General features: G+C 43.5%; 2 protein-coding genes across 5 annotated transcripts in view; both read left to right on the forward strand.

Moving 5' to 3' along the window:
* The window catches only part of rtel1 (regulator of telomere elongation helicase 1), a 56430-nt gene extending 32522 nt beyond the window's left edge, over positions 1-23908 (forward strand). Inside the window, exons 25-33 of one of the 4 annotated variants that reach the window (XM_064923132.1) lie at positions 7045-7225; positions 10728-10891; positions 13762-13857; positions 18656-18869; positions 21036-21173; positions 22118-22276; positions 22836-23060; positions 23231-23350; positions 23675-23908. In XM_064923132.1, coding sequence (XP_064779204.1) covers positions 7045-7225; positions 10728-10891; positions 13762-13857; positions 18656-18869; positions 21036-21173; positions 22118-22276; positions 22836-23060; positions 23231-23350; positions 23675-23751 — 1374 coding nt within the window. In that variant the 3' untranslated portion in view covers positions 23752-23908. Of the gene's footprint in view, positions 1-7044; positions 7226-10727; positions 10892-13761; positions 13858-18655; positions 18870-20414; positions 20752-21035; positions 21174-22117; positions 22277-22835; positions 23061-23230; positions 23351-23674 lie in introns of those variants that run through there. The other 3 variants (XR_010450134.1, XR_010450135.1, XR_010450133.1) reach the window with 3 other exon arrangements.
* An 822-nt stretch (positions 23909-24730) lies between these two features.
* LOC135503682 (tumor necrosis factor receptor superfamily member 6B-like) lies at positions 24731-26451 on the forward strand. The gene is made up of 4 exons (XM_064921831.1): positions 24731-24783; positions 25004-25403; positions 25544-25726; positions 25938-26451. Exons 1-4 carry the CDS (start codon positions 24775-24777, stop codon positions 26201-26203), a joined length of 858 nt encoding a protein of 285 aa, XP_064777903.1. The 5' UTR covers positions 24731-24774; the 3' UTR covers positions 26204-26451.
* Positions 26452-27048: the final 597 nt, after the last annotated feature.

The raw sequence follows: 27048 nt of genomic DNA on the forward strand, positions 1-27048 counted from the left end.
GTTAAGTGTCCAAAGAACATTTACATTTAAGTCATTTAGCAGACGCTCTTATCCAGAGCGACTTACAAATTGGTGAATTCACCTTCTGACATCAGTGGAACAGCCACTTTACAATAGTGCATCTAAATCATTTAAGGGGGGGTGAGAAGGATTGCTTTATCCTATCCTAGGTATTCCTTGAAGAGGTGGGGTTTCAGGTGTCTCCGGAAGGTGGTGATTGACTCCGCTGTCCTGGCGTCGTGAGGGAGTTTGTTCCACCATTGGGGGCCAGAGCAGCGAACAGTTTTGACTGGGCTGAGCGGGAACTGTACTTCCTCAGTGGTAGGGAGGCGAGCAGGCCAGAGGTGGATGAACGCAGTGCCCTTGTTTGGGTGTAGGGCCTGATCAGAGCCTGGAGGTACTGCGGTGCCGTTCCCCTCACAGCTCCGTAGGCAAGCACCATGGTCTTGTAGCGGATGCGAGCTTCAACTGGAAGCCAGTGGAGAGAGCGGAGGAGCGGGGTGACGTGAGAGAACTTGGGAAGGTTGAACACCAGACGGGCTGCGGCGTTCTGGATGAGTTGTAGGGGTTTAATGGCACAGGCAGGGAGCCCAGCCAACAGCGAGTTGCAGTAATCCAGACGGGAGATGACAAGTGCCTGGATTAGGACCTGCGCAGCTTCCTGTGTGAGGCAGGGGCGTACTCTGCGGATGTTGTAGAGCATGAACCTACAGGAACGGGCCACCGCCTTGATGTTAGTTGAGAACGACAGGGTGTTGTCCAGGATCACGCCAAGGTTCTTAGCGCTCTGGGAGGAGGAAACAATGGAGTTGTCAACCGTGATGGCGAGATCATGGAACGGGCAGTCCTTCCCCGGGAGGAAGAGCAGCTCCGTCTTGCCGAGGTTCAGCTTGAGGTGGTGATCCGTCATCCACACTGATATGTCTGCCAGACATGCAGAGATGCGATTCGCCACCTGGTCATCAGAAGGGGGAAAGGAGAAGATTAATTGTGTGTCGTCTGCATAGCAATGATAGGAGAGACCATGTGAGGTTATGACAGAGCCAAGTGACTTGGTGTATAGCGAGAATAGGAGAGGGCCTAGAACAGAGCCCTGGGGGACACCAGTGGTGAGAGCGCGTGGCGAGGAGACAGATTCTCGCCACGCCACCTGGTAGGAGCGACCTGTCAAGTAGGACGCAATCCAAGCGTGGGCCGCACCGGAGATGCCCAACTCGGAGAGGGTGGAGAGGAGGATCTGATGGTTCACAGTATCGAAGGCAGCCGATAGGTCTAGAAGGATGAGAGCAGAGGAGAGAGAGTTAGCTTTAGCAGTGCGGAGCGCCTCCGTGATACAGAGAAGAGCAGTCTCAGTTGAATGACTTGTCTTGAAACCTGACTGATTTGGATCAAGAAGGTCATTCTGAGAGAGATAGCGGGAGAGCTGGCCAAGGACGGCACGTTCAAGAGTTTTGGAGAGAAAAGAAAGAAGGGATACTGGTCTGTAGTTGTTGACATCGGAGGGATCGAGTGTAGGTTTTTTCAGAAGGGGTGCAACTCTCTCTCTCTTGAAGACGGAAGGGACGTAGCCAGCGGTCAGGGATGAGTTGATGAGCGAGGTGAGGTAAGGGAGAAGGTCTCCGGAAATGGTCTGGAGAAGAGAGGAGGGGATCGGGTCAAGCGGGCAGGTTGTTGGGCGGCCGGCCGTCACAAGAAGCGAGATTTCATCTGGAGAGAGAGGGGAGAAAGAGGTCAGAGCACAGGGTAGGGCAGTGTGAGCAGAACCAGCGGTGTCGTTTGACTTAGCAAACGAGGATCGGATGTCGTCGACCTTCTTTTCAAAATGGTTGACGAAGTCATCTGCAGAGAGGGAGGAGGGGGGGGGGAGGGGGAGGAGGATTCAGGAGGGAGGAGAAGGTGGCAAAGAGCTTCCTAGGGTTAGAGGCAGATGCTTGGAATTTAGAGTGGAAGAAAGTGGCTTTAGCAGCAGAGACAGAGGAGGAAAATGTAGAGAGGAGGGAGTGAAAGGATGCCAGGTCCGCAGGGAGGCGAGTTTTCCTCCATTTCCGCTCGGCTGCCCGGAGCACTGTTCTGTGAGCTCGCAATGAGTCGTCGAGCCACGGAGCGGGAGGGGAGGACCGAGCCGGCCTGGAGGATAGGGGACATAGAGAGTCAAAGGATGCAGAAAGGGAAGAGAGGAGGGTTGAGGAGGCAGAATCAGGAGATAGGTTGGAGAAGGTATGAGCAGAGGGAAGAGATGATAGGATGGAAGAGGAGAGAGTAGCGGGGGAGAGAGAGCGAAGGTTGGGACGGCGCGATACCATCCGAGTAGGGGCAGTGTGGGAAGTGTTGGATGAGAGCGAGAGGGAAAAGGATACAAGGTAGTGGTCGGAGACTTGGAGGGGAGTTGCAATGAGGTTAGTGGAAGAACAGCATCTAGTAAAGATGAGGTCGAGCGTATTGCCTGCCTTGTGAGTAGGGGGGAAGGTGAGAGGGTGAGGTCAAAAGAGGAGAGGAGTGGAAAGAAGGAGGCAGAGAGGAATGAGTCAAAGGTAGACGTGGGGAGGTTAAAGTCGCCCAGGACTGTGAGAGGTGAGCCGTCCTCAGGAAAGGAGCTTATCAAGGCATCAAGCTCATTGATGAACTCTCCGAGGGAACCTGGAGGGCGATAAATGATAAGGATGTTAAGCTTGAAAGGGCTGGTAACTGTGACAGCATGGAATTCAAAGGAGGCGATAGACAGATGGGTAAGGGGAGAAAGAGAGAATGACCACTTGGGAGAGATGAGGATCCCGGTGCCACCACCCCGCTGACCAGAAGCTCTCGGGGTGTGCGAGAACACGTGGGCGGACGAAGAGAGAGCAGTAGGAGTAGCAGTGTTGTCTGTGGTGATCCATGTTTCCGTCAGTGCCAAGAAGTCGAGGGACTGGAGGGAGGCATAGGCTGAGATGAACTCTGCCTTGTTGGCCGCAGATCGGCAGTTCCAGAGGCTACCGGAGACCTGGAACTCCACGTGGGTCGTGCGCGCTGGGACCACCAGATTAGGGTGGCCGCGGCCACGCGGTGTGGAGCGTTTGTATGGTCTGTGCAGAGAGGAGAGAACAGGGATAGATAGACACATAGTTGACAGGCTACAGAAGAGGCTACGCTAATGCAAAGGAGATTGGAATGACAAGTGGACTACACTTATCGAATGTTCAGAACGTTAAGCTTACGTAGCAAGAATCTTATTGACTAAAATGAATGAAATGATACAGTACTGCTGGAGTAGGCTAGCTGGCAGTGGCTACGTTGTTGACACTACACTAATCAAGTCGTTCCGTCGAGTGTAATAGTTTCTACAGTGCTGCTATTCGGGGGCTAGCTAGCAGTGTTGATTACGTAACGTTACGTTAAAAGAACGACAATAGCTGGCTAGCTAACCTAGAAAATCGCTCCAGACTACACAATTGTCTTAGATACAAAGACGGCTATGTAGCTAGCTAGCTACGATCAAACAAATCAAACCGTTGTACTGTAATGAAGTGAAATGAAAATGTGATACTACCTGTGGAGCGAGGCGGAATGTTGACCGGGTTGTTGAAGTTCAATTCGGAAGACGTTGGCTAGCTGTTGGCTAGCTAGCTAGCAGTGACTCCTACGTTAAGGACGACAAATAGCTGGCTAGCTAACCTCGGTAAATTAAGATAATCACTCTAAGTCTACACACTCTAAACTACACAATTACCTTGGATACGAAGACAGCAAAGACAACTATGTAGCTAGCTAACACTACACTAATCGAGTCGTTGAGTGTAATAGTTTCTACAGTGCTAGTGGACGTTAGCTAGCTGCTGTGCTAGTGGACGTTAGCTAGCTGCTGGGCAGAAAGCAGTGTAGACTACGTTAGGACGACGAAATACGATAATTACGCAATTATCTTTGATACAAAGACGGCTATGTAGCTAGCTAAGAAGAAATTGCTAAGATTAGACAAATCAAACCGTTGTACTATAATGAAATGTAATGAAAAGTTATACTACCTGCGGACCGAAGTGTAGATGTGACCGCTCGCTCCAACCCGGAACCGGAAACAAAGAAGGGCCAGAAGTATACAGAATGGTGTCGTCTGTGTGGAGGTGGATCAGAGAATCACCAGCAGCGAGCGCGACATTATTGATGTGCACAGAGAAGGAGTCGACCTGAGGATTGAACCCTGTTGGCACCCCAATAGAGACTGCCAGAGGTCCAGACAACAGGATTTGACACACTGAACTCTGGCAGAGAAGTAGTTGATTAACCAGGCTAGGCATTCATTTGAGAAACCAAGGCTGTTGAGTCTGCCGATAAAAATACCGAAAGCCTTGGCCAGGTCGATGAATTACAGCTGCACAGTATTGTCTCTATTCGATGGCGGTTATGATATCGTTTAGGACCTTGAGCATGGCTGAGGGGTGCACCCGTGACCAGCTTGGAAACCAGATTGCATAATGGAAAAGGTACGGTGGGATTCTAAATGGTCGGTGATCTGTTTAGCTTGGCTTTCGAAGACCTTTAGAAAGGCAGGGTAAGATAGATATAGGTCTGTAGCAGTTTGGGTCTAGAGTGTCTCCCCTTTTGAAGAGGGGGATGACCACGCCAGCTTTCCAATCTTTGGGGATCTGACAATATGAAAGAGAGGTTGAACAAGCTAGTAATGGGGGTTGCAACAATTTCTGCATATAGGTTTAGGAAGAGAGGGTCCAGATTTTGCAGCTCTTTCAGAATATCAGCTATCTGGATTTGGGTGAAGGAGAAATGGGGGAGGCTTGGGCAAGTTGCAGTGAGGGGTGCAGGGCTGTTGACCGGGGTCGGGGTAGCCAAGTAGAAAGCACAGCCAGACGTAGAAAAAAGCGTATTGAAATGCTCAATTATCACAGAGTTATCGGTGGTGACAGTGTTTCCTAGTTTAAAGCCATGGACTTTACTGTGTCCCAGAACTTTTTGGAGTTAGTGTTACAGGATGCCTGTGTATATTGGTCCTAACTTCCCTGAAAAATTGCATATCGCGGGTGCTATTCAATGCTAATGCAGAACGCCACAGGATGTTTTTGTGTTGGTTAAGGGCAGTCAGGTCTGGAGTGATCCAAGGGCTATATCTGTTCCTGGTTCTACATTTTATTGAATGGGGAATGCTTATTTAAGATGGTGAGGAAAGCACTTTTTAAGAACAACCAGGCGTCCTCTACTGATGGAATGAGGTCAATGTCCTTCCAGGATACCCGGGCCAGGTCGATTAGAAAGGCCTGCTCGCTGAAGGGTTTTAGGGAGTGTTTGACAGTGATGAGGGGTGGTCGCTTGAAGGCAGACCTAGGCAATGAGGCAGTGATCGCTGAGATCCTGGTTGAAGACAGCAGAGGTGTATTTAGAGGGCAGGTTGGTTAGGATGATATCTATGATGGTGCCTGTGTTTACGGATTTGGGGTTGTACCTGGTGGGTTCATTTGTAATTTGTGAGAGATTGAGAGTATCAAGTTTAGATTGTAGGCTGGCCGGGGTGTTAAGCATGTCCCCGTTTTGGTCACCTAGCAGCACGAGCTCTGAAAATAGATGGAGGGTAATCAATTCGCATATGGTGTCCAGGGCACATCTGGGGGCAGATAATGTTCTATTTCAAGCGGCAGTGGTAAGAGACTTGTTTCTGGAGAGGTGGATTTTTAAAAGTAGACGCTCAAATTGTTTGGGCACAGACCTGGATAGTAAGACAGAACTCTGCAGGTTATCCCTGCAGTCGATTGCAACTCCGCCCCCTTTGGCAGTTCTATCTTGTTCGAAAATGTTATAGTTAGGGATGGAAATTTTCGAGTTTTTGGTGGTCTTCCTAAGCCAGGATTCAGACATGGCTCGAACATCCGGGTTGGCAGAGTGAATAAAACAAACATTAGAGGAGGCCTCTAATGTTAACATGCATGAAACCAAGGCTTTTACAGTTGCAGAACTCAAATGCTTTTCGTAGCCATCAGCCTGCTGCACCTTTTTGAGGGGTGCATTTGACAAACTTCTGTTTTCAGAGCTCACCATGGGATTCAGATCTGGAATAAACGCTGGCCACTCCAGAACAGTCCAGCTACTATCTTGTCTCATCGCTACAACTCCCGTACGGGCTCGGGAGGGACGAAGGTTGAAAGTCATGCGTCCTCCGTCCACAACCCAACCAAGCCGCACTGCTTCTTAACACAGCGCGCATCCAACCCAGCCAGCCGCACCAATATGTCGGAGGAAACACCTTGGTTAGCGTGTACTGCGCCCGGCCCTCCACAGTCGCTGGTGCACGATGAGACAAGGATATCCCTACCGGCCTAACCCGGACGACGCTAGGCCAATTGTACGTCGCCCCACGGACCTCAAGGTCGCGGCCGGTTACGACAGAGCCTGGGCGCGAACCCAGAGTCTGGCGCCACCCGGGAGGCCTCTCAGTGTTTATTCTTCTTCTTGAACCATTCCTGTGTGCTTTTTGATGTTTGCTTGTCCTGCTGCAAGACCCACCACCTTCAAGGGATGCCCTGTTTTTGGAGACTGGGTGAATAGTGGACTCAAACACCTTGATAATCTCCTGATTTCATGATGCCTTGCACATGTTAAAGGCCTCCGGTGCTGGCGGCAAAGCAACCCCACAGCATTATCAAACCTCCCCCATGTTTCTTGAATCTTGTTTTTCTAAATTAAAATTGTAAACTTAGTTTCAAAAACAAAAATGTTTCTGCAATGTTGAGAATCCACATAAGTGTGTGTGTGTGTGTGTGTGTGTGTGTGTGTGTGTGTGTGTTTAAAATGTGCAAGGGTGCCAATACATTTGGCCGGAAATGTACGTCTTTCCTCAGAACTATAACCAAGATTTTTCTTCAGAACTGAAGCCTACATGTAGCCTTTGACTCTCTGTTCTGAGGAATCTCCCTCGGTTACACTGTGGGTAGTGTCAATGGGTGATTCAGAGTTGCACAACTAGGGATGAAACTGTTATTTTCCTCCATTTGGTTTTGTTGTTTCACTGCAGATGTGAGAATTCTGACCTTAATCTTGACCTCTTTGACTGTTCCAATGTCCCAGAGGCCTCCTCCAGAGAAGAAGCCTGCAAAGGGGAGTTGTAGTGGGGCGGTACACTCTGCAGATGCCCAGTGTGTCAGCGCCGGACCCTGCCACTCCTCCGACAGATCCATCGAGGGAGGCTTCGCCCAGAAGGCCAAAGTACTGGACTCCCACGTGCCCAGTCTGAAGAGGCGACGGCTGAGTGAGTATCTACACCGCACATGCAGTGGCACCAAGCATGGTTTAAGTGAACGTTTTAGTTGCTTAACAATATGTCTCCTTAGGCTTTTGCTTCTCATCAGTTCTCTGTCTTGTGCAGATCTGCGTTAAATACCTATTAAGTACTATTTGAGGTGTACTTAACGCTTTCTGCGGCTGGGGTACAGGTTAGTCGTGGTAATTTGTCCATGTAGTCACTTTAGCCCTACCTACATGTACAAATTTACCACAACTAACCTGTACCCCTGCACGTTGACTTGGTGCTGGTACCCCTTCATATAGCCTTGTTATTATTTTGTGTTTGAATTAGTTTAATTAGTAAATATTTTCTTAACTATTTCTTGAACTGCATTGTTGGTTAATAGCTTGTAAGTAAGCATTTCACTGTAAGGTCTATATATAACATCCGGCGCCGACAGAGATGGCCGCCTCGCTTCGCGTTCTCAGGAAACTATGCAGTATTTAGTTTTTAATGTATTATTTCTTACATTGTTACCTCAGGAAATCTAAAGTTTTATTACATACAGCCGGGAGGAACTATTGGATATAAGAGCAACGTCAACTTACCAACATTACGACTAGGAATACGACTTTCCCGAAGCAGATCCTCTGTTTGGGCCACCACCCAGGAAAATGGATCGGATCCCAGCCGGCAACCCAAAATTACGGCGCCGCAGGAGGGGCAGAAGAAGCGGTCTTCTGGTCAGGTTCCGTAGACGGACACATCGCGCACTGCTTTCGAGTTTAATACTCGCCAACGTCCAGTCTCTTGACAACAAGGTAGAAGAAATCCGAGCAAGGGTTGCCTTCCAGAGAGACATCAGAGATTGTAACGTTCTTTGTTTCACGGAAATGTGGCTCACTCGAGACAGGCTATTGGAGTCGGTACAGCCACCTGGTTTCTTCACGCATCGCGCCAACAGAAACAAACATCTCTCTGGTAAGAAGAAGGGCGGGGGTATGCCTTATGATTAACGAGACGTGTTGTGATCATAACAACATACAGGAACTCAAGTCCTTTTGCTCACCTGACCTAGAATTCCTTACAATCAAATGTCGACCGCATTATCTTCCAAGAGAATTCTCTTCGATTATAATAAAATCCGTATATACCCCCCCCCCCAGCAGACACATCAATGGCCCTGAATGAACTTCATTGGACTCTATGTAAACTGGAAACCACATATCCTGAGGCTGCATTCATTGTAGCTGGGGATTTTAACAAGGCTAATCTGAAAACAAGACTCTAAATTTTATCAGCATATCGAATGCGCTACCCGGGCAGAAAACATCCTGGACCATTGTTACGCAAACTTCCGCGATGCATACAACGCCCTGCTCCGCCCTCCTTTCGAAAAATCTGACCACTACTCAATTTTGTTGCTCCTAGCCTATAGACAGAAACTAAAACAGGAAATGCCCGTGCTCAGGTCTGTTCAATGCTGGTCCGACCAATCTGATTCCACCTTTCAAGATTGCTTCGATCACGTGGACTTGATGAATTGATTGATGGATCAGAATACTCTGATTCGGTGAGCGAGTTTATTAGCAAGTGCATCGGTGATGTTGTACACACAGCAACTATTAAAACCTTCCCCAACCAGAAACCGTGGATTGATGGCAGCATTCGTGCAAAACTGAAAGTGCGAACCACTGCTTTTAATCAAGGCAAGTCGACCGGAAACCTGACCGAATACAAACAGTGTAGCTATTCCCTCCGCAAGGCAATCAAACAAGCTAAGCGTCTAGAGTATAGAGACAAAGTAGAGTTGCAATTCAACGGCTCAGACACGAGAGCTATGTGGCAGGGTCTAGAGTCAATCACGGACTACAAACAGAAAACCAGCCCCGTCGTGGACCACGATGTCCTGCTCCCAGACAAACAAAAACAACTTCTTTGCTTGCTTTGAGGACAATACAGTGCCAACGACACGGCCCGCTACCAGAAACCTGCCAACTCTCCTTCACCGCAGCCAACTTAGAAAGCTAAGGTAACTGAGCTATATGACTATCGCCCCATAGCACGCACGTCCATCATCATGAAGTGCTTTGAGAGACTAGTCAAGGATCATATCACCTTCACCCTACCTGATACCATAGACCCACTCCAATTTACTTACCGCCCCAATAAGTCCACTGACGACGCAATCACACCGCACACTGCCCTAACCCATCTGGACAAGAGGAATAGCATTATAAGAATGCTGTTCATTGACTACAGCTCAGCATTTAACACCATAGTACCCTCCAAACTTGTCATTAAGCTTGAGACCCTGGGTCTCGACCCCGCCCTGTGCAACTGGGTCCTGGACTTCCTGACGGGGCTGCCCCCAGGTGGTGAGGGTAGGAAACATCTCCAGTACAGGTGCATCAAAGCTGGGACCGAGAGACGGAAAAACAGCTCCTATCTCAAGGCCATCAGACTGTTAAACAGCAACCACTAACATTGAGTGGCTGCTGCCAACACACTGACTCAACTCCAGCCACTTTAATAATGGGAATTGATGGGAAGGATGTAAAATATATCACTAGCCACCTTAAACAATGCTACCTACTATAATGTTTACATACCCTACATTATTCATCTCATATGTATACGTATATACTGTACTCTATCATCTACTGCATCATTATGTAATACATGTATCACTAGCCACTTTAACTATGCCACTTTGTTTACATACTCATCTCATATGTATATACTGTACTCGAAACCATCTACTGTATCTTGCCTATGCTGCTCTGCACCATCACTCATTCATATCTTTATGTACATATTCTTTATCCCCTTACACTGTGTATAAGAAATTAGTTTTGGAATTGTTAGTTAGATTACTTGTTGGTTATTACTGCAGCTGGGACCGAGAGACGGAAAAACAGCTCCTATCTCAAGGCCATCAGACTGTTAAGCAGCCATCACTAACATTGAGTGGCTGCTGCCAACATACTGACTTAATCTCTAGCCACTTTAATAATTGAAAATTTGATGTAATAAATGTATCACTAGTCACTTTAAACTATGCCACTTTATATAATGTTTACATACCCTACACTACTCATCTCATATGTTTATACTGTACTCTGTACCATCTACTGCATCTTGGCTATGCCGTTTGGCCATCGCTCATCCATATATATTTTTATGTACATATTCTTATTCATTCCTTTACACTTGTGTGTATAAGGTAGTTGTGAAGTTGTTAGATATTTTCTGCATGGTCGGAACTAGAAGCACAAGCATTTCGCTACAATCGCATTAACATCTGCTAACCATGTGTTCCATTGTACTGGGTGGGCAAACTAAATCAAGCGCATCTGTAATATATGAAAGTCTTTACTTAACCATGTTAGTCTTGTTGATGATACAAAATCTCTTTTTCAGGAGAGACCTGGACCATTTGCCACAGATCTGGTTATGTTTGTGGGTCTGGAAGTGACTCGTCTTATCACTTGTCTCATGACCTGTCTCCTGTTTCTGTTCTCAGATGAGCATGGCGGCAGTGAGGGGAACGGCATGGCTAGGCTGTGCATCGAGTACGAAACGGAGATGGAGGCGAGCCGGAGGAGGCCGGCCGGCCTGCTAGACGCCCTGGAGCACAGCGACAGCCGCTATGGAGATGAAGACGAGGCCCTAGGGGGCGAGGAGAGGGTACACTTGGCTTTACTACAGAAACCTCTGTCTGAACAGATGAGTTGGAGGATGGTGGTCCTTCGAAATAATATCAAGGAATGTTTTACTGAACATGTCTGGTTAAACGGATGCAGAAGGAGAAATGCATGTTGCACTGCTTTGATGCAACTGCCAATATCGTTTTACCAGATCAAGCTGAGTCCTTGACTCACTTAGGGAAATCGTCCTTAAGTGATGAAATAAGGAAACTGATTGGTAAACGCTAGGAACCCACAGCATTGAGCAAAAAACGTGTTTATTTTACTAAATATGAGCTAGCATACAGTTGAAGTCAGAAGTTTACATACATTTAGGTTGGAGTCATTAAAACCTGTTTTTCAACCACTCCACAATTCTTTTGTTAACAAACTAGTCTTGGCAAGTCAGTTAGGACCTCTACTTTGTGCATGACACAAGTAATTTTTTTGAACAAATGTTTAGACAGATTATTTCACTTAATTCACTGTATCACAATTCCAGTGGGTCAGAAGTGTTTATACACTAAGTTGACTGCCTTTTAAACAGCTTGGAAAATTCAATTTAGAAGCTTCTGATAGGCTAATCATTTGAGTCAATTGGAGGTGTACCTGTGGATGTATTTCAAGGCCTACCTTCAAACTCAGTGCCTCTTTGCTTGACATCAAAAGAAATTAGCCAAGACCTCAGAAAAAAAGACCTCCAAGTCTGGTTCATCCTTGGGAGCAATTTCCAAACACCTGAAGGTACCACGTTCATCTGTACAAACAATAGTAGGCAAGTTTAAACACCATGGGACCACGAAGCCGTCATACAGCACAGGAAGGAGACACATTCTGTCTCCTAGAGATGAATGTTCTCTGGTGCGAAAAGTGCAAATCAATCCCAGATCTACAGCAAAGGACCTTGTGAAGATGCTGGAGGAAATGGTTACAAAAGTATCTATATCCACAGTAAAATGAGTCTTATATCGACATAACCTGAAAGGCCGCTCAGCGAGGAAGAAGCCACTGCTCCAAAAAAGCCAGACTACTTTGTGCAACTGCACATGGGGACAAAGATCATACTTTTTGGAGAAATATCCTCTGGTCTGATGAAACAAAAATATAGAACTGTTTGGCCATAATGACCATCGTTATGTTTGGAGGAAAAAGGGGGAGGCTTACAAGCCGAAGAACAGCATCCCGACCGTGAAGCATGGGGGTGGCAGCATCATGTTGTGGGGGTGCTTTGCTGCAGGAGGGACTGGTGCACTTCAAAAAAAAGCATCAAGAGGAAGGGAAATTATCTATGTGGATATATTGAAGCAACATCTCAAGACATCAGTCAGGAAGATAAAGATTGGTCGCAAATGGATCTTCCAAATGGACAATGACCCCAAGCATACTTCCACAGTTGTGGCAAAATGGCTTAAGGGCAACAAAGTCAAGGTATTGGAGTGGCCATCACAAAGCCCTGACCTCAATCCTATAGAACATTTGTTGGCAGAACTGAAAAAGCGTGTGCGAACAAGGAGGCCTACAAACCTGACTCAGTTACACCAGCTCTGTCAGGAGGAATGGGCCAAAATTCACCCAATTTATTGTGGGAAGGTGGTGGAAGGCTACCCAAAATGTTTGACACAAGTTAAACTATTTAAAAGGCAATGCTACCAAATACTAATTGTGTGTATGTAAACTTCTGACCTCCTGGGAACGTGATGAAAGAATTAATTCTCTCTGCTATCATTCTGACATTTCACATTCTTAAAATTTAAGTGGTGATCCTAACTGACCTAAGACGGGTAACTTTTACTAGGATTAAATGTCAGGAATTGTGAATACCTTATTAGATAATATTTCAATGGTAATATAAGCTCAATCTATTTCTGTTACTCTCCTCATCTAATTGTCTACAAAATACTTAAACTGTTTTTCTTTGATTTGAATATTTCAATTTAACATTATTAAATCAAACGGATTAAATCAAATATAATTTCATACTTGTAATCAATGAAAATGAAACATAATGCTATTGTTTCCCTTATCGCTAGCAAGTATGTGGTGCTTGCTAAGCACTACATACAGTTTCCAGTAATCCGTTCACTAAGATTTTGTAAAGCCATACAGCCATCAGCACAATTAAAAGGTCACATTTAATTACAGATTCACAGTGGTTGAGCAGCTTTTTATAATGACCAGTTGTTTTACTCTTTTCTTTCTAAATGCCATTTCCCCTTAACTCTGAGCGAACGAACAAAGGATGTGTGTTTATGGTTCGAACAAAACGCTCTCCGGTTCCAGTTTCCAAAAGCCATGTGGCGGCGGTCGATGTCTCAATACACATGTTCAGTAAGTTAGGAAATAAATAATAGATACCTGCAAGCTTAGGCTAGTTATTGGATGTGGTAACACTACTTTTGAAGTTAGTCAGTCATGCACTATAGACTTTGTTCCTTCAAATATCTTAGCATGCGACTTAAAATGAGCCAAAGTATTGGGCATGTATTCAAAGTGGTGTAGTATGGAGATTGTAACGTCACCATATAATATCTTTGAGTTGAGGGGGGGAAAACATATCTCGTCTTTTCTTTCACTCAATAGTTTCCTGAAATATCAATGTCCTAAAGTATTTTATTTATTTTAAAATAATTTTTCCTTGGTCACGATGGATCAATCAATAGACCATGATGAGAAAATAATATAATAAGGTCATGTAAGGTTCTGTTTTTATTATCCAGGGACGCTATGAGCTGAGGTAGTGTAAGGTAACGGCTGTTTACAGCAGATTTAGGAGGACCGTACAGTAGGTGATCATAGCAAAAGTGTATGTTTTAGTATAAATGTAGTACTGAATAAAACTGCTGATGATGCTAACGGTTCCATTCTGTTTAGGCTAATCGCATATCCACGCTGTCTCTTCAGTACGACAAGCGCGTGGATGACGAATTGCGTGGTGGAAAACGAAAAATCAAAGTGGTCCAAGAACGGGTATGTGAAATAGTGCATGTCTAAACACAACTGCTGTTAAAAGCTCTATAGCGCACTAAGTTTGAGGCCTGTGTGTAACTCATCCTCACGCTTCCCCCAACTCATAGCGGCTTGGTCACAGAGGAATGATGGCACTAACAATTATTTCAGAAATACCCTATAAGGCTAACGCTAAGACTAGCCCCCAGTTCCAACACACTGTCTTCATACCACAGTCACAAGAGCCTCTCACTCCATTGTTTATGTGTCACCCGTGTTGTTGATCCCTATCATCATTGGCACAAGGATGCGTTGGCTGGGGTTTGTGGAACAAAATACACTGAACGGGAGTTCCATTATTTACTCTGGCACGGAGGTTCCTGTGTGTGATACTGACTCACGGAAAATCGTGCTGTGCATACCTATTGTTGAGTCTTGTCTGTTTGGCCAACTGTGAACATCCTCATGGTTTGTATTAATATTACCTAGGTACAATGAAATGGCACTGTCATGTTGTGGAAATTAACTTGTGACGCAATATAAGTTTTGAATCTGTGAAGAAAGCTCATTGAGACACATTCAAATTGATAAAATTGGCTAAATAGTAGGTTTTCAAGAGAATTACAGGTCACAGAATGGACTATGAAAAATGTGTAGTTTCATTTTGTTCAGATAGTTTTGTCAAATATACTACCGTAAAACTTAAATTAATAGCCTGGGCATTTATTTGCTTCAGTCACTGAACACAATCGCCGCTTCTATATGAGCCAGGCTTCTATATGAGCCAGGCGTCTCTGACTGAGAACTCTTAAGGATTTTGTCAAGCCAGCCTGCACTAGCAGTGAAATCAGAGGCCCCACTGTCACTCAGTCTCGTAGATCTCCTTTGTGTTCATGACCAGAGCGGTGTCCATTGTAACCTTGTAAACAATTAATTTAGACCCAACAGTTATTTGAAACATACATTTATTTGCTGAAATGTGTGCCAATGCCCAACTATTAAAAGTCTAATGTTTAATTTAAAAGTTTTACGGTAAGTTGTAGGTTTATTTCACACTATGGTGAATCAATCCTGTGGTATGGTGGTTCTTTGAATTGCGGTGGCATTGATTTGAGCAAAGCATTTAGGAAATCATTTACTTAATTTTGGGGGGATTTTTAAATTTAATTTGTTTCGATCTTACTATTCTAAATCATCTAAATATTTTAAATAACTTGTACCATTGTGATAACATTGTGACACCACTAGGAGTAGTAACACCACTGACACATTTTAGGTCATTGAGGATTTTCTTAAATGGAGGCCACAGATGCATAAAATGAACGATTATTAACCTGTTTAAAAGAACATTTACTAAAGTGATATGATTAATATTTTTGTTCACAATGTAATTAGCCTTCATTTAAATTGAGTAACACCAATGACACTTTGTATTTAGACACACTACATGAGCAATGGAATCCTCATATTTTACACACTAAAAGGTAAATTCTTTAATATAGACCCCTCCCACAGTAATAGTTTGCTATTGGAGGGAATGCTCAAGGTCCTTGTATATCTTAGTAATTCATTATTTAACACCAATGACACAACTATTGACAAACATTTTGTCACAAATGCGCTGACGGGAGGGAAAAGTTTGTCAACACAGGCTTGATTGAACTACACTGAAAAAAATATAAACGCAACATGTAAAGTGTTGATCCCATGATTCATGACCTGAAATATAAGATCCCTGTTTTTGTGCGCTACTTTGACAAGATAATCCATCCACCTGACAGGTGTGGCATATCAAGAACCTGATTAAACAGCATGATCATTACACATGTGCACCTTGTGCTGGGGACAATAAAAGGCCACTCTAAAATGTGCAGTTTTGTCACATAAAACAATGCTACAGATGTCTGAGGGAGCATGCAATTGGCATGCTGAATGCAGGAATGTTCACCAGAGCTGTTGCCAGATAATTTTTTTATGTTAAATTCTCTACCATAAAACGCCTGCAACATCGTTTTAGAGAATTTGACCGTAAGTCCAAACAGCCTTAAAACCGCAGACCACGTGTATGGCTTTGTGTGGCCGAGCGGTTTGCTGATGTCAACGTGAACAGAGTGCCCCACGGTGGAGGTGGGGTTATGGTATGGGCAGGCATAAGCTACGGACAACAAACACAATCGTATTTTGTTGATCGCTATTTGAATGCACAGAGATACCGTAACGAGATCCTGAGGCCCATTGTGGTGCCATTCATCCGCTGCCATCACATCATGTTTCAGCATAATGCACAGCCCCATGCCGCAAGGATCTGTACACTATTCCTGGAAGCTGCCAGTTCTTCCATGGCCTGCATACTCACCAGACATGTCACCCATTGCACATGGTTGCAATGCTCTGGACCGACGTGTACGAAATTCGCACAGCCGTTGAAGAGGAGTGGGACAACATTCCACAGGCCACAATCAACAATCAACAGCCTGATCAACTCTATGCCAAGGAGATGAGTCACGCTGAATGAGGCATGTGGTGGTCACACCAGATACTGACTGGTTTTCTGAAACACGCCCATACTTTTGTTTTTTTAAAGGTGTCAGTGACAAACAGATGCATATTTGTATTCCCAGTCATGTGAAATCCATAGATGGGTGGATTTCCTTATGATCTGTAACTCAGTCAAATCTTTGAAATTGTGGCATGTTATTTTTGTTACTTTTACTGCATAAGAAAACTTAAGGTGATTGGTTAAAATTGTGTGACACCTCAGAATTTCTAAATCCTGGAGGGACTGCCAAGTATGAAGTAGATTTTTCTCTCTCTTTTGTCCCCTTGTTTTGAATGTTTTCCACAGTACACTCCATGGTGATGACCTCGTACAATTCCAAGCAATCTTTCTTCCACCTCGTTTAGGCCCCCTCAAACTGCTCGCACTCAAATGTCATGTATATGTTATGGAGTGGAACTGTATGAGTGGAGGGAGAGACAGAGGTACAGTGCCTTCAGAAAGTATTCAGACCCCTTGAATTTTTCCACATTTTGTTAGGTTACAGGATTATTCTAAAACATTTTTTATTTATTCTAGTAATAAAAAAATCTACACGCAATGCCCCATAATGCAGAAACAGGTTGACATTTCTGCTAATTAATACAAAAAAAAACTATCACATTTACATAAGTATTCAGACCCTTTACTCAGTACTTTGTTGAAGCAGCAATTACAGCCTCGAGTCTCATTGGGCATGACACTACAAGCTTGGAACATCTGTATTTGGGGAGTTTCTCCCATTCTTCTCTGCAGATCCTCTCAAGCTCTGTCAGGTTGGATGGGGATTGTTGCTGCACAATTATTTTCAGGTCTCTCCAGAGATATTCAATTCAGAGACTTGTCCCGAAGCCACTCCTGCACCGTCTTGGCTGTGTGCTTAGGTTCCCTGTCCTATTGGAAGGTGGACCTTTGCCCCAGTGTGAGGTCCTGAGCGCTCTGGAGCAGGTTTTCATCAAGGCTCTCTCTGTACTTTGCTCTGTTCATCTTTCGCTCTATCCTGCCTAGTCTCCCAGTCCCTGCCTTTGAAGAACATCCCCACAGCATGATGCTGCCACCACCATCGTTCACTGTAGGGATGGTGCCAGGTTTCCTTAAGATGTGACGCTTGGCATTCAGGCCAAAGAGTTCAATCTTGGTTTCATCAGCCAGAGAATCTTGTTTCTCATGGTCTGAGAGTCTTTCAGTGCCTTGGAAAACTCCAAGTGGGCTGTCGTGCCTTTTTTACTGAGGAGTGGCTTCCGTCTGGCCACTATACCATAAAGGCCTTATTGGTTGAGTGCTGGAGACATGGTCGTCCTTCTGGAATGTTCTCCCATCTCCACAGATTAACTCTGGGACTCTGTGGTCAGGGAGGTGACCAAGAACCCGATGATCAATGTCCCTTCTCCCTCAATTGCTCAGTTTGGCCGGGCGGCCCGCTCTAGGAAGAGTCTTGGTGGTTCTAAACCTTTTCCATTTAAGAATGATGGAGGCCACTACATTCTTGGGGACCTTCAATGCTGCATTAATACTTTGGTACCCTTCCCCAGATCTGTGCCTCGGCACAATCCTGTCTCGGAGCTCTACGGACAATTCCTTTGACCTCATGCCTTGGTTTTTACTCTGACATTTTACATTTAAGTCATTTGGCAGACGCTCTTATCCAGAGCGACTTACAAATTGGTGAATTCACCTTATGACATCCAGTGGAACAGCCACTTTACAATGCACTGTCAACCTTTATATAGGCAGGTGTGCCTTTCCAAATCATGTCCAATCAAGTTGTAGAAACTTCTCAAGTATGATCAATGGAAACAGGATGCATCTGAGCTCAATTTGGAGTCTCATAGCAAAAGGTCTGAATACTTATGTAAATAAGGCATTTGTTTTATTTTTAATACATTTGTAAACTTTTCCCCCCAAAAAACTGTTTTCGCCTTGTCATTATGGTGTATTTTGTGTCAACTTTTTAAATATTTTTAGAATAAGGCAGTAATGTAAAAGTGGAAAAGTCAAGGGGTCTGAACTTTCCGAAGGTACTGTATAGGGATTCTATAGTTTTGGGGGGCATACAGTTATCACACGCTAACTCATAATTTCTTATGACAGTTTTATATGTGCTTCAGCATAAATGCCTTACAGGCACATCTCCCCATAGCGTTGTTCAAATAACTTAGAATAATACGTATCATTCCATTCGTCAACCAAATGAACACAATGAAATACCCTTGCATCTGTCATGGCTAGACACACTAAGATGTATGACACACTAACAAACCATAACTCTCCCACCTCCCATAGAAAATCACTCTGTCTCCTAATGTGTCAGAGGAGGGCAAAGCGGGGAAAGCCAAGTCGTTCCTGGCGGAAATGAAAAGGTCGCTGAGTCAGGTGAATTTCCAGCGAATCATGGCGGCCCTGCAGACGTACAAACAGATGGATGACCTTGACGAACTGCTGGCCGAGGCAGCCGACCTCTTCACCGGGGACACCAACACCTACAACCTGCTCCGAGGTGTGTGTGCTTGTGGGTTCAGCTTGTATAGGAATGGATCTCGGCCTTGTGTGTTCACTGCTGGGCTCATCGGTGTCATCAGGTCACTCTGACTCAGCTAGAGAAAATGGATCCTACTCAATGGTACATTCTAATGTTAAAGGAAAACATTTGCTGCGTGTGTGTGTGTGTGTGTGTGTGCACAGCCTGTCCAGAAGTGGGGGCGGGCAGGGTTGAAAAAATAACTAGCAATCAAAAGTCGCATCGCTTGAAGTCGCACCCCTCTTGCATGCATTGACCCCGGATGACAACGATGGCTGTCATTTAGGCTTGTCCAACCTAGAGTTCTCATCTGGCTTGAAAATGAGGCTGGTCTTAACCAAGCCCGGTGAGCTGAAGGTCCGACATCACCCCCCCCCCCCAAAAAACTTTTCTAGAAAACAGTACATTGATTTAAACTGGTGTTAAGAACAAAGCGGCGGAGTTGGGAGGGAGTGGAGTGAGGAGATGAGGAAACAGCCCTTGTCTTAGAAAAGAGAAGAGCTGAAAACTCACCTTTTTGTTATGATAAACTGTATGGCAAATATTGGATAAAGTCAGCAAATGCAATTGAAGTGTGTTATTCCTCTCTTGACTCGCATATAGGCTATAGTAGCCTTATATAATCTATCGAGCTGTTAGTGCGTCCTGTTTTCTGTCTTAAGTAATTTAGCCTACTTAAATATACAGTATCTCAATCAAACATTAATTCATTTCATAACACAGCATACAAGTAATTTATGCCTTTTAAAGCTGAAATTCTTAATGGTGAAACTGCCATGTCCGTTTGCAATATTATAACAACATAGAAGTTACTGCAAATGACAGACACCGTCTCTTTCCCTTGGACATCATTGCACTCGCAATTTGGAATATAAAAAATCTATTTCAATTAAACGTTTTATTTAACTAGGTAAGTCCGTTAAGAACAAATTCTTATTTACAATGACGGCCTACTCCGGCAAAACCTGGACGACACTGGGCCAATTGTGCGCCGCCCTATGGGGAAAACGGCCTGATGTGATACAGCCTGGATTCGAACCAGGGACTGTAGTGATGCCTCTTGCACTGAGATGCAGTGCCTTAGACCGCAGTGCCACTCGGGAGCCCAATATGTACTGCAATTTCACTTCCACCCTGTCAACAACAACAAAACAAATATTACGACCCTGACGCTGTTTGCCCCTACTGTGTATTTAATCTTTAAATACAACAAGCATTTTATTTAAAAAAAAAAATTCTTATTCAAATTCTTAAGAGCCTTTAAATATTTTCTGCCATACATCCATTTGAATAATCACTCAAAATCCCTGTTTTGAATGCATAGTTTATTCCGAAATAACTGCATTAAGCCTATGCCTGATTAGGAAAACATTTTGATAAATTATGGGTCTACTTTAGATAGTTTAAGATATTTTGTTTGAATGTGTCGCGTTAACAGTTGCCATTGGAATAATGTGGCTGCTGAGACACCGCAGTAGTAAAAGCTGCTAAGACACGTATACTTTTTCTTCTTCTCAAACACAGCGTGGCAAGGCCGCAACCCGCCTGACCTGAATCAATTCTTGGAATTTGAGGTCGACCTGGTATAAGACCATCGGGTTCGGGCTGAGAATGAGAACTGAAGTCCAAACATGAGCCACTCCTGTGTGACAGTCAAAAGATTTTCCTGGTTCTGTAATGTCTACTGTTTTTGGTCATTACTGTCAGTTTTCAAATAACTTCAAGAGAATTACATTAATCAACATTTTGACTGTAACAGGACTTTGAAATCATTGTCACCAGAGAATCCATTAGAAGCTGGATGTTAAGTGGTCATGGACAGTCATAGCCAGCAGATGACTAATGCAGTTGATGGTATAATGTAAGTTATGCAGGAAAAAGGAAGTTAGTTACACAAGTTCTCTTGTGGTGAGTCATGAATTAAGTCACATGTACACAAATGTCACACAAACTTTAGTATAGCGTAGATCTTCTCTCTGATATAAGATTCCAAGGAAATTGTGTAAACTATGAAATGGCAAACTGCAGTATTGTATTACTGTTTTTAGGAAATGTAACAATTTTCAAGATATAGATGGCATATATCACAGGTTTGTTCATACAGATATGCACTGGGGTTTGACCTCAAACCTTACTGTATTTCAGGATTCTACCAATTCATACGACCCCACCACAAGAAGAGATTTGATGAGAAGTGTGTGGAGCTGACTGGCCAGGGCTGTGGCTACAAACCCGATCACTCGCTCTCCAGGGAGGAGAAAGAAATGCTGATGCAGAACGGGGGTGTGCAGTCAATTCTTAGTTTCTGACACTGACCACTAGGATGCATTTAGTACCACTGTATTTTCCAGACATGTCAAGAGACTGGATAGAGTGTGATTGTACATGTGATGCATGAGTCATTTCATATTTAAGCAAGGATACCTTTGTGCAGCAAGATGACACCTATCCGGTGTCTTGGCTTAATCATACCAGTTAGTGATGCCTGAATCATTACATTCTGACTAGCCCAATCAGGGCCAGCCCTAGCCTTTTGGGGGCCCTAAGCGAGATTTGGTTGGGAGGCCCCACACCTCATGGACAAAACATTTTAGTGGCCCCCTCTTCACGACGGCAAGAGAGAAAAAAATACGTGAATTTCCTGCAATTCTACACATTTTGCCATGGGAGTGGAGAAAATGTTCCAGTTTTAAAGCAAGCCTTCTGCAATTCTAGACATTTTGCCATGGTGTGGGGGAGATGTTTAGCAGTTATATAAAAAAAGTCATGTAATTCTACACATTTTACCAAGACTTATGACATGTTACTGATAGCCCTAAGTGAGTGAGTGACTAACAAAATCAATGGGGGCCCCCTGGAGGTCAGGGCCCCTGGGCATATGCCCTGCATGCTCGATCGGTATTCGGCTATGATTTATATATCGGGCTAGACGTTACCAATCTAAAAATTGTTAGCTGACATAGCTAATTGAGTGACTGTCAGTGACTGACATAACAAGAGACTCACAGCCAAATGTAGAAATTGCACCTTGTTTTTTCTACTATGCTAATAACTCTCCCAGGGGCCCTAAGTGACCGCTTATGTCGCATATGCCTGGAGCTGGCCCTGAGCCTAATTGTCAGACAATTATGACCATCTTTGCAGCAAGGCTTCAAAAATGCAACTTAGTGTTTTTGTATTTCACCCCCGGAACAACCCAGTAACCTTGATTTGCTTTTGTTTTAAAGCCAAGCTGGGAAAGCTGACGAGTGTTGCTGTTGCTTCTGATTCAAGCTCCTCCTGCAGTCAGCTCAACGCCAGTCTGCTGCTTAATAAAGGTGGCCATCACCTTGGAATCCACGGATTGACTACAGAGGAGCATTTGCCAAAGAATAAAGTGCTTACAGGTACTGCTAGATATCTGGAGTGTATTCCGTGAGATGGAATGTTCATAACGTTTCAGATAGAAATGTTACAAATTAAGCTGACACAATTCCCTACGTTTCATCTGCACAACATCTGTTCTACATAATATATTTATATCTGAATGTTCCATAAAGTTGTGCCTTCCTGAACAGGACTAGTTGAAAATTATATTTTTGGGGGGGGGGGGTCATTAATTGAATCTTTGTTTTTGAACCAAGGACTCCCCTCTACATTCAGTTACAAACATGCAGTTACAGAGTAATTTGTATGTGCTTCAGCATAGATACCTTACAGGCAAATCTCTCCACAACGTTGTTCAAACTTTTGCCATGACAGATGTGGTGTTATTGTTCCAATCTTTCGCCAACCAAGTTACGCCATGAAATACCACCATCTTCATGGCTATGTATGAGCATGACACAAAGATTTGGGAGGCCACATTCACGCATATACTGTATAAAAGTTGACATGCTTTTTTTTTACTGGTTTGGCCAAATCCTGACAGGATTGGATGTGTTTGTCTTGTTCTGTGCTCACCAGTTGATGATCCTAAATGCGAAGGCCAAGCACCAGTCCAGTCTGCTCAGAAGAGTCAAATCTACTCCAGTTTCATAGCGGATGTGAAAAAATCCATTGGACTTGAGAAGTCCAACCAACTGTTCTCAGCTATTCAGAGCTATAAGAAGACCGACAACTATGATAGCCTGGTGGGCACAGTAGTGAGTTTGTTAACTGAGAAAAACGAAGACTTTAACCTCCTTAGCAGTAAGTTCTTGCCTATTAGAGTTGAGCGTCTTGGCAAGCACAGTTCTTTGCATTCTCACTTAAATCTGAAATTCAATTAAATCAAATCGTAACATTTGAACAAACATCGATGAACCATGAAAGGCTATGGCATAGATGCATATTATTTTTGTCATTCTTTGTGTCCCTAGCATTTGCCCTGTTCATTCGGCCTCACCATAAGAAACAGTACAAAGAGATGCTGGATGCCTTGATAGGTGACTCCACAGGCTCAAGTGCTTCCGCTGGGATTTCAGGCCAACTAATAAAAGGTGAATGTACAATTCGCAAGTGCCTTCAAGAGAGAATAACTTGTAGCAATTCAGGAGAAGTCCTTGTATTGTCAGCACTATTGTAACTACAGTGAGCATAAAGTCTATATAAGTAATTATTGAACCCATTATTTTTGTTTAACAGGTGTTGTTAATTAACACTTTGGTGTTAAACAGCTGGTTTGCAATGACCATTTTAATGTGATTAAATGTAATTTAATAACGTTAGAGTTGAAAAAGACATAAGCATATAAAAGATGTGAACACATTAACAGAATTTTACAGTGTCAACCATTTTTCAATGCACTTTTGGGTCTCTTTCAGTTTCAACGCCTGGGAAAGCACAAAGGAAGATCTCATCTTTCTTTCCCAGCAGCCAAAGGAGCCTCAGCAGCCTCTAAGAAGAATCCCCCTCCTCTGATGCTGCTAGCTTTTTATTGTATGGAAATTGTGGTAAAAAGTGAGGGTTTTGTGGTGTTGTAATAAATGTATGCAGATTATGGTAATATTTTCCCAACATATTTTATAACTTTTTTTATTAAACAAATGTTGATGTGATTGTTTCTTTTGTTATTATATCATGTAAGATATTGATCCAAATATTAGGTTATTTACCACACCCAGTTGTTTTCTTATCAGAAAGGCTTTGATGGGTGCTAAGAGCTGCTTTGTCAAACTCCTTTACACATAATCAACTGAAATATGACAGTATTGAAACTGTTAGAGAGAAGTAGTGAACTGTTAAATTAACTGTTAGACATAACACTGTAATTTCTCTTGAAGTATACACTACTTGTTCACGTGAGCACTTCAGGATGGGATAAATTATTGGTATGCAAACAACCTATGGTCTTGAACATATGTTGCATTTCGTATGGTATATATTAATTTGTGGATGTCCATCGTCCATTAAGTATGATATGTTACGAATTTGCAAAACGTACAATGTTACGAAATCGCGAAAATATTGCCCGATTTCCAATTTATTGTGACTAAGGTTAGCTAGCTGGGGGGAGGGTTCGCATAAACTGTAAAGGGAAGGATTAGCTAACATGCTATGGAGTTGAAAAGTAGTAAATAGTTGCAACGGTTGTCACTGATGAGATTCGAACACAATTTGTGTGTTGCTCGACTTTCGCTTTATACACCCGACCAAATACCCGCCTTTCGTTTTTGCCTTAAGTAACCTGACTTGTTTAACCATACCAAACGTAACATATATTAATTTGAGTGTCCCGGATTTATGTTTAATATGTTACGTCTAGTTTATGTAACACCAAAGACAAAACTGATGTTGCGGAAGCGGTAATTTTGCTCTTGTCATTGGAAAGGGCTTCCCCGAGTATTAGTCATCAGTGATGTAGGCCCTATAAATTCAAAAGACGAACATGTTAACATCAGTTGCTAGCTGACTAGAGAGAAAAATGCATCCGGTGAGTATTATTTCTCTGCTCAAACATAGCGAGCTCTTCAGTGCCTATGGGAAATAAATGGATATTAGGCTATGGTGTAGGCAAGGCTATTTAACTCTTGAAGCTGAACGCCTCAAATTAAATAGTAATTTGATGGATTTGGACAGTCATATTGAGAGACTTAGACCACACAGAAGTTATGATTGATTCTAAATGATAACATTACTCTTTCTTCCAATAGCTGACAAATTGTTTTCTGCCTCTCCTGGTATTTGCGCTCTGTGGTGGCAGCGTGCCAGTGTCAGGCGCTCACACACCGACTTATATCTGGAGAGATGACGCGACAGGGGATTCCCTTACGTGCGACCTATGCGCTCCTGGAACATACTTACTGAAGCATTGCACAAAGGACCGCAAGAGCGACTGCGGACCTTGTCCAAAGTCCCACTACACAGAGATCTGGAACTACATCGAGCGGTGTCAATACTGCAATCGTTTTTGCACGGCTGGTGAGATTGAAAGCGTACCGTGCACCCAACTGCACAACCGACAGTGCGAGTGCAAGGATGGGTTCTACATGACACATGGGTCATGTTCAAGGCACAGAAGGTGTCCACCCGGGGAAGGGGTCATCTCTAATGGTAGGTTAAGTGATATGTTTGGCTACCTTTCATAATGAATACACCTTTTCCACTGCTATGTTTCCAGTTGGCTCTGCAAACCACTGCAATCTGTTTACAGATTAAATACACTTTGTATGATCAATATACTTATTTTCCAGGAACCGCACACACTGATGTGAAGTGTGAACCTTGCCCAGTGGGCTTCTTCTCTGCAGTGTCCTCCAGTAGGAAAACCTGTCAGAAGTTTTCTGTGTGTGCCCCAGGTCGCACCACTATACCTGGCAATCACATGAATGATGTTTACTGCTCAGCATGTACGAATGGTTCAAGAACACATGAAGGTGAGAATATTTTGTCGGTTCTGTTTAGTCTTTTGTAGGCATAGGGAAAAACATTTATTCATGATAATTGTTTTATGTTTTCTTATCTACCAGAACTGAAAATGAAAAGCCTTAATTATGTGTCACAAAAGGTGGAATTATTTATTGTAATGCAGTCAATTAATATGGTCTTGGTTTCTTTCCTTTCTCTCTCACCCGCTCAACCACTCAGGTGAAGCTATCTGTGATGGGGAGTTGATGGAATTCCTGGCACTGCAGATCCTCACACCAAGAAAGGACAAAAGACTGGTGGCTGTGCTCAGGAGGAGTGCTGGTAAAGCCACAACCAATAATGCAACTGTACTAGACCTCCTCAAAACTATTAAGAACAAAGCTGGCAAACATTTTGCTATTCAAATGCGTGGTATCCTGAACACAGACAGGCTGCTCCATTTAAGAACTAAAGTCAACAAATGGTTTCCTCATATGAATTTATAGGGCTAATAGAAATCACCACATATTGTAAACAGTTTATTTTCTTCAAGTTTTTGTTTTGTATCCATCCTTATTTTATTCTTATTTATTGTTGTTTATACACCTTGTGGGTGGGGGCAATGTATTTTTTTTTTTAAACAGGAGAAGACTAGTGTTTTGTCCTTGAATTCCTCATTGTGCAGTATATCAGAATATATCAAAAAAAAGTTCAAGACTTATTGTTTCCTTTCAATAAAATGCATTCAAAACGACTAACTATTTCTGCTACTTTCTTAGGCTAAACAAATGTATGTTTACACCTATGCAGTACCTTTAGCAATAATAATAATAAACCTCTACTTTAGTGAAGAAAACAATTATGACAGGTGTGTTGTAATTAAAACGAGTGGTGTCCACTGATTTAAATGCAGTCTTTATGCATTATAAAGAGGGAAAACCCAGATATTCTCAATGTTTGTGATGTTTCTTCATGCAAAATAGATTTGTGGTTTAAAATTAAATTAAGCTGCTTTATTTTAGGGGTTTAGTGAAGGCGGGTCATGTTTTAACCTTAGGACAAGGGCAGTATACAGAATGTTAAGACTACACAAGGGTTAATGATTCAGAAACACAACCAGTCATGTTTTCATCTGATTGTCAAACAAAGGCGCTCCTGTAAGCTACCCTCGCACATTTGTTCATTCACAAAATCATTTCAGCATCCAAACTGTGCACCAGCAATTTGATGAATGGAGAAACATCCCTTACAAAACACCTACGTGTATTTTCATTAGGCCTACACTTGTAGCCTGAATTGATTCATCCACTGTTGTCCACGCGCTCCTCGGTCTCGGCCACTCATCTCTGCC

The sequence above is a fragment of the Oncorhynchus masou genome, chromosome 18, assembly GCF_036934945.1.
Source record: "Oncorhynchus masou masou isolate Uvic2021 chromosome 18, UVic_Omas_1.1, whole genome shotgun sequence".
Lineage (NCBI taxonomy): Eukaryota > Metazoa > Chordata > Actinopteri > Salmoniformes > Salmonidae > Oncorhynchus > Oncorhynchus masou.

Coding starts and splice junctions, on each gene's coding strand:
- LOC135503682 (XM_064921831.1), top strand. Junction 25,404..25,543: donor GGAAGGGGTCATCTCTAATG/GTAGGTTAAGTG, acceptor CTTATTTTCCAG/GAACCGCACACACTGATGTG. Junction 25,727..25,937: donor TGGTTCAAGAACACATGAAG/GTGAGAATATTT, acceptor TCAACCACTCAG/GTGAAGCTATCTGTGATGGG.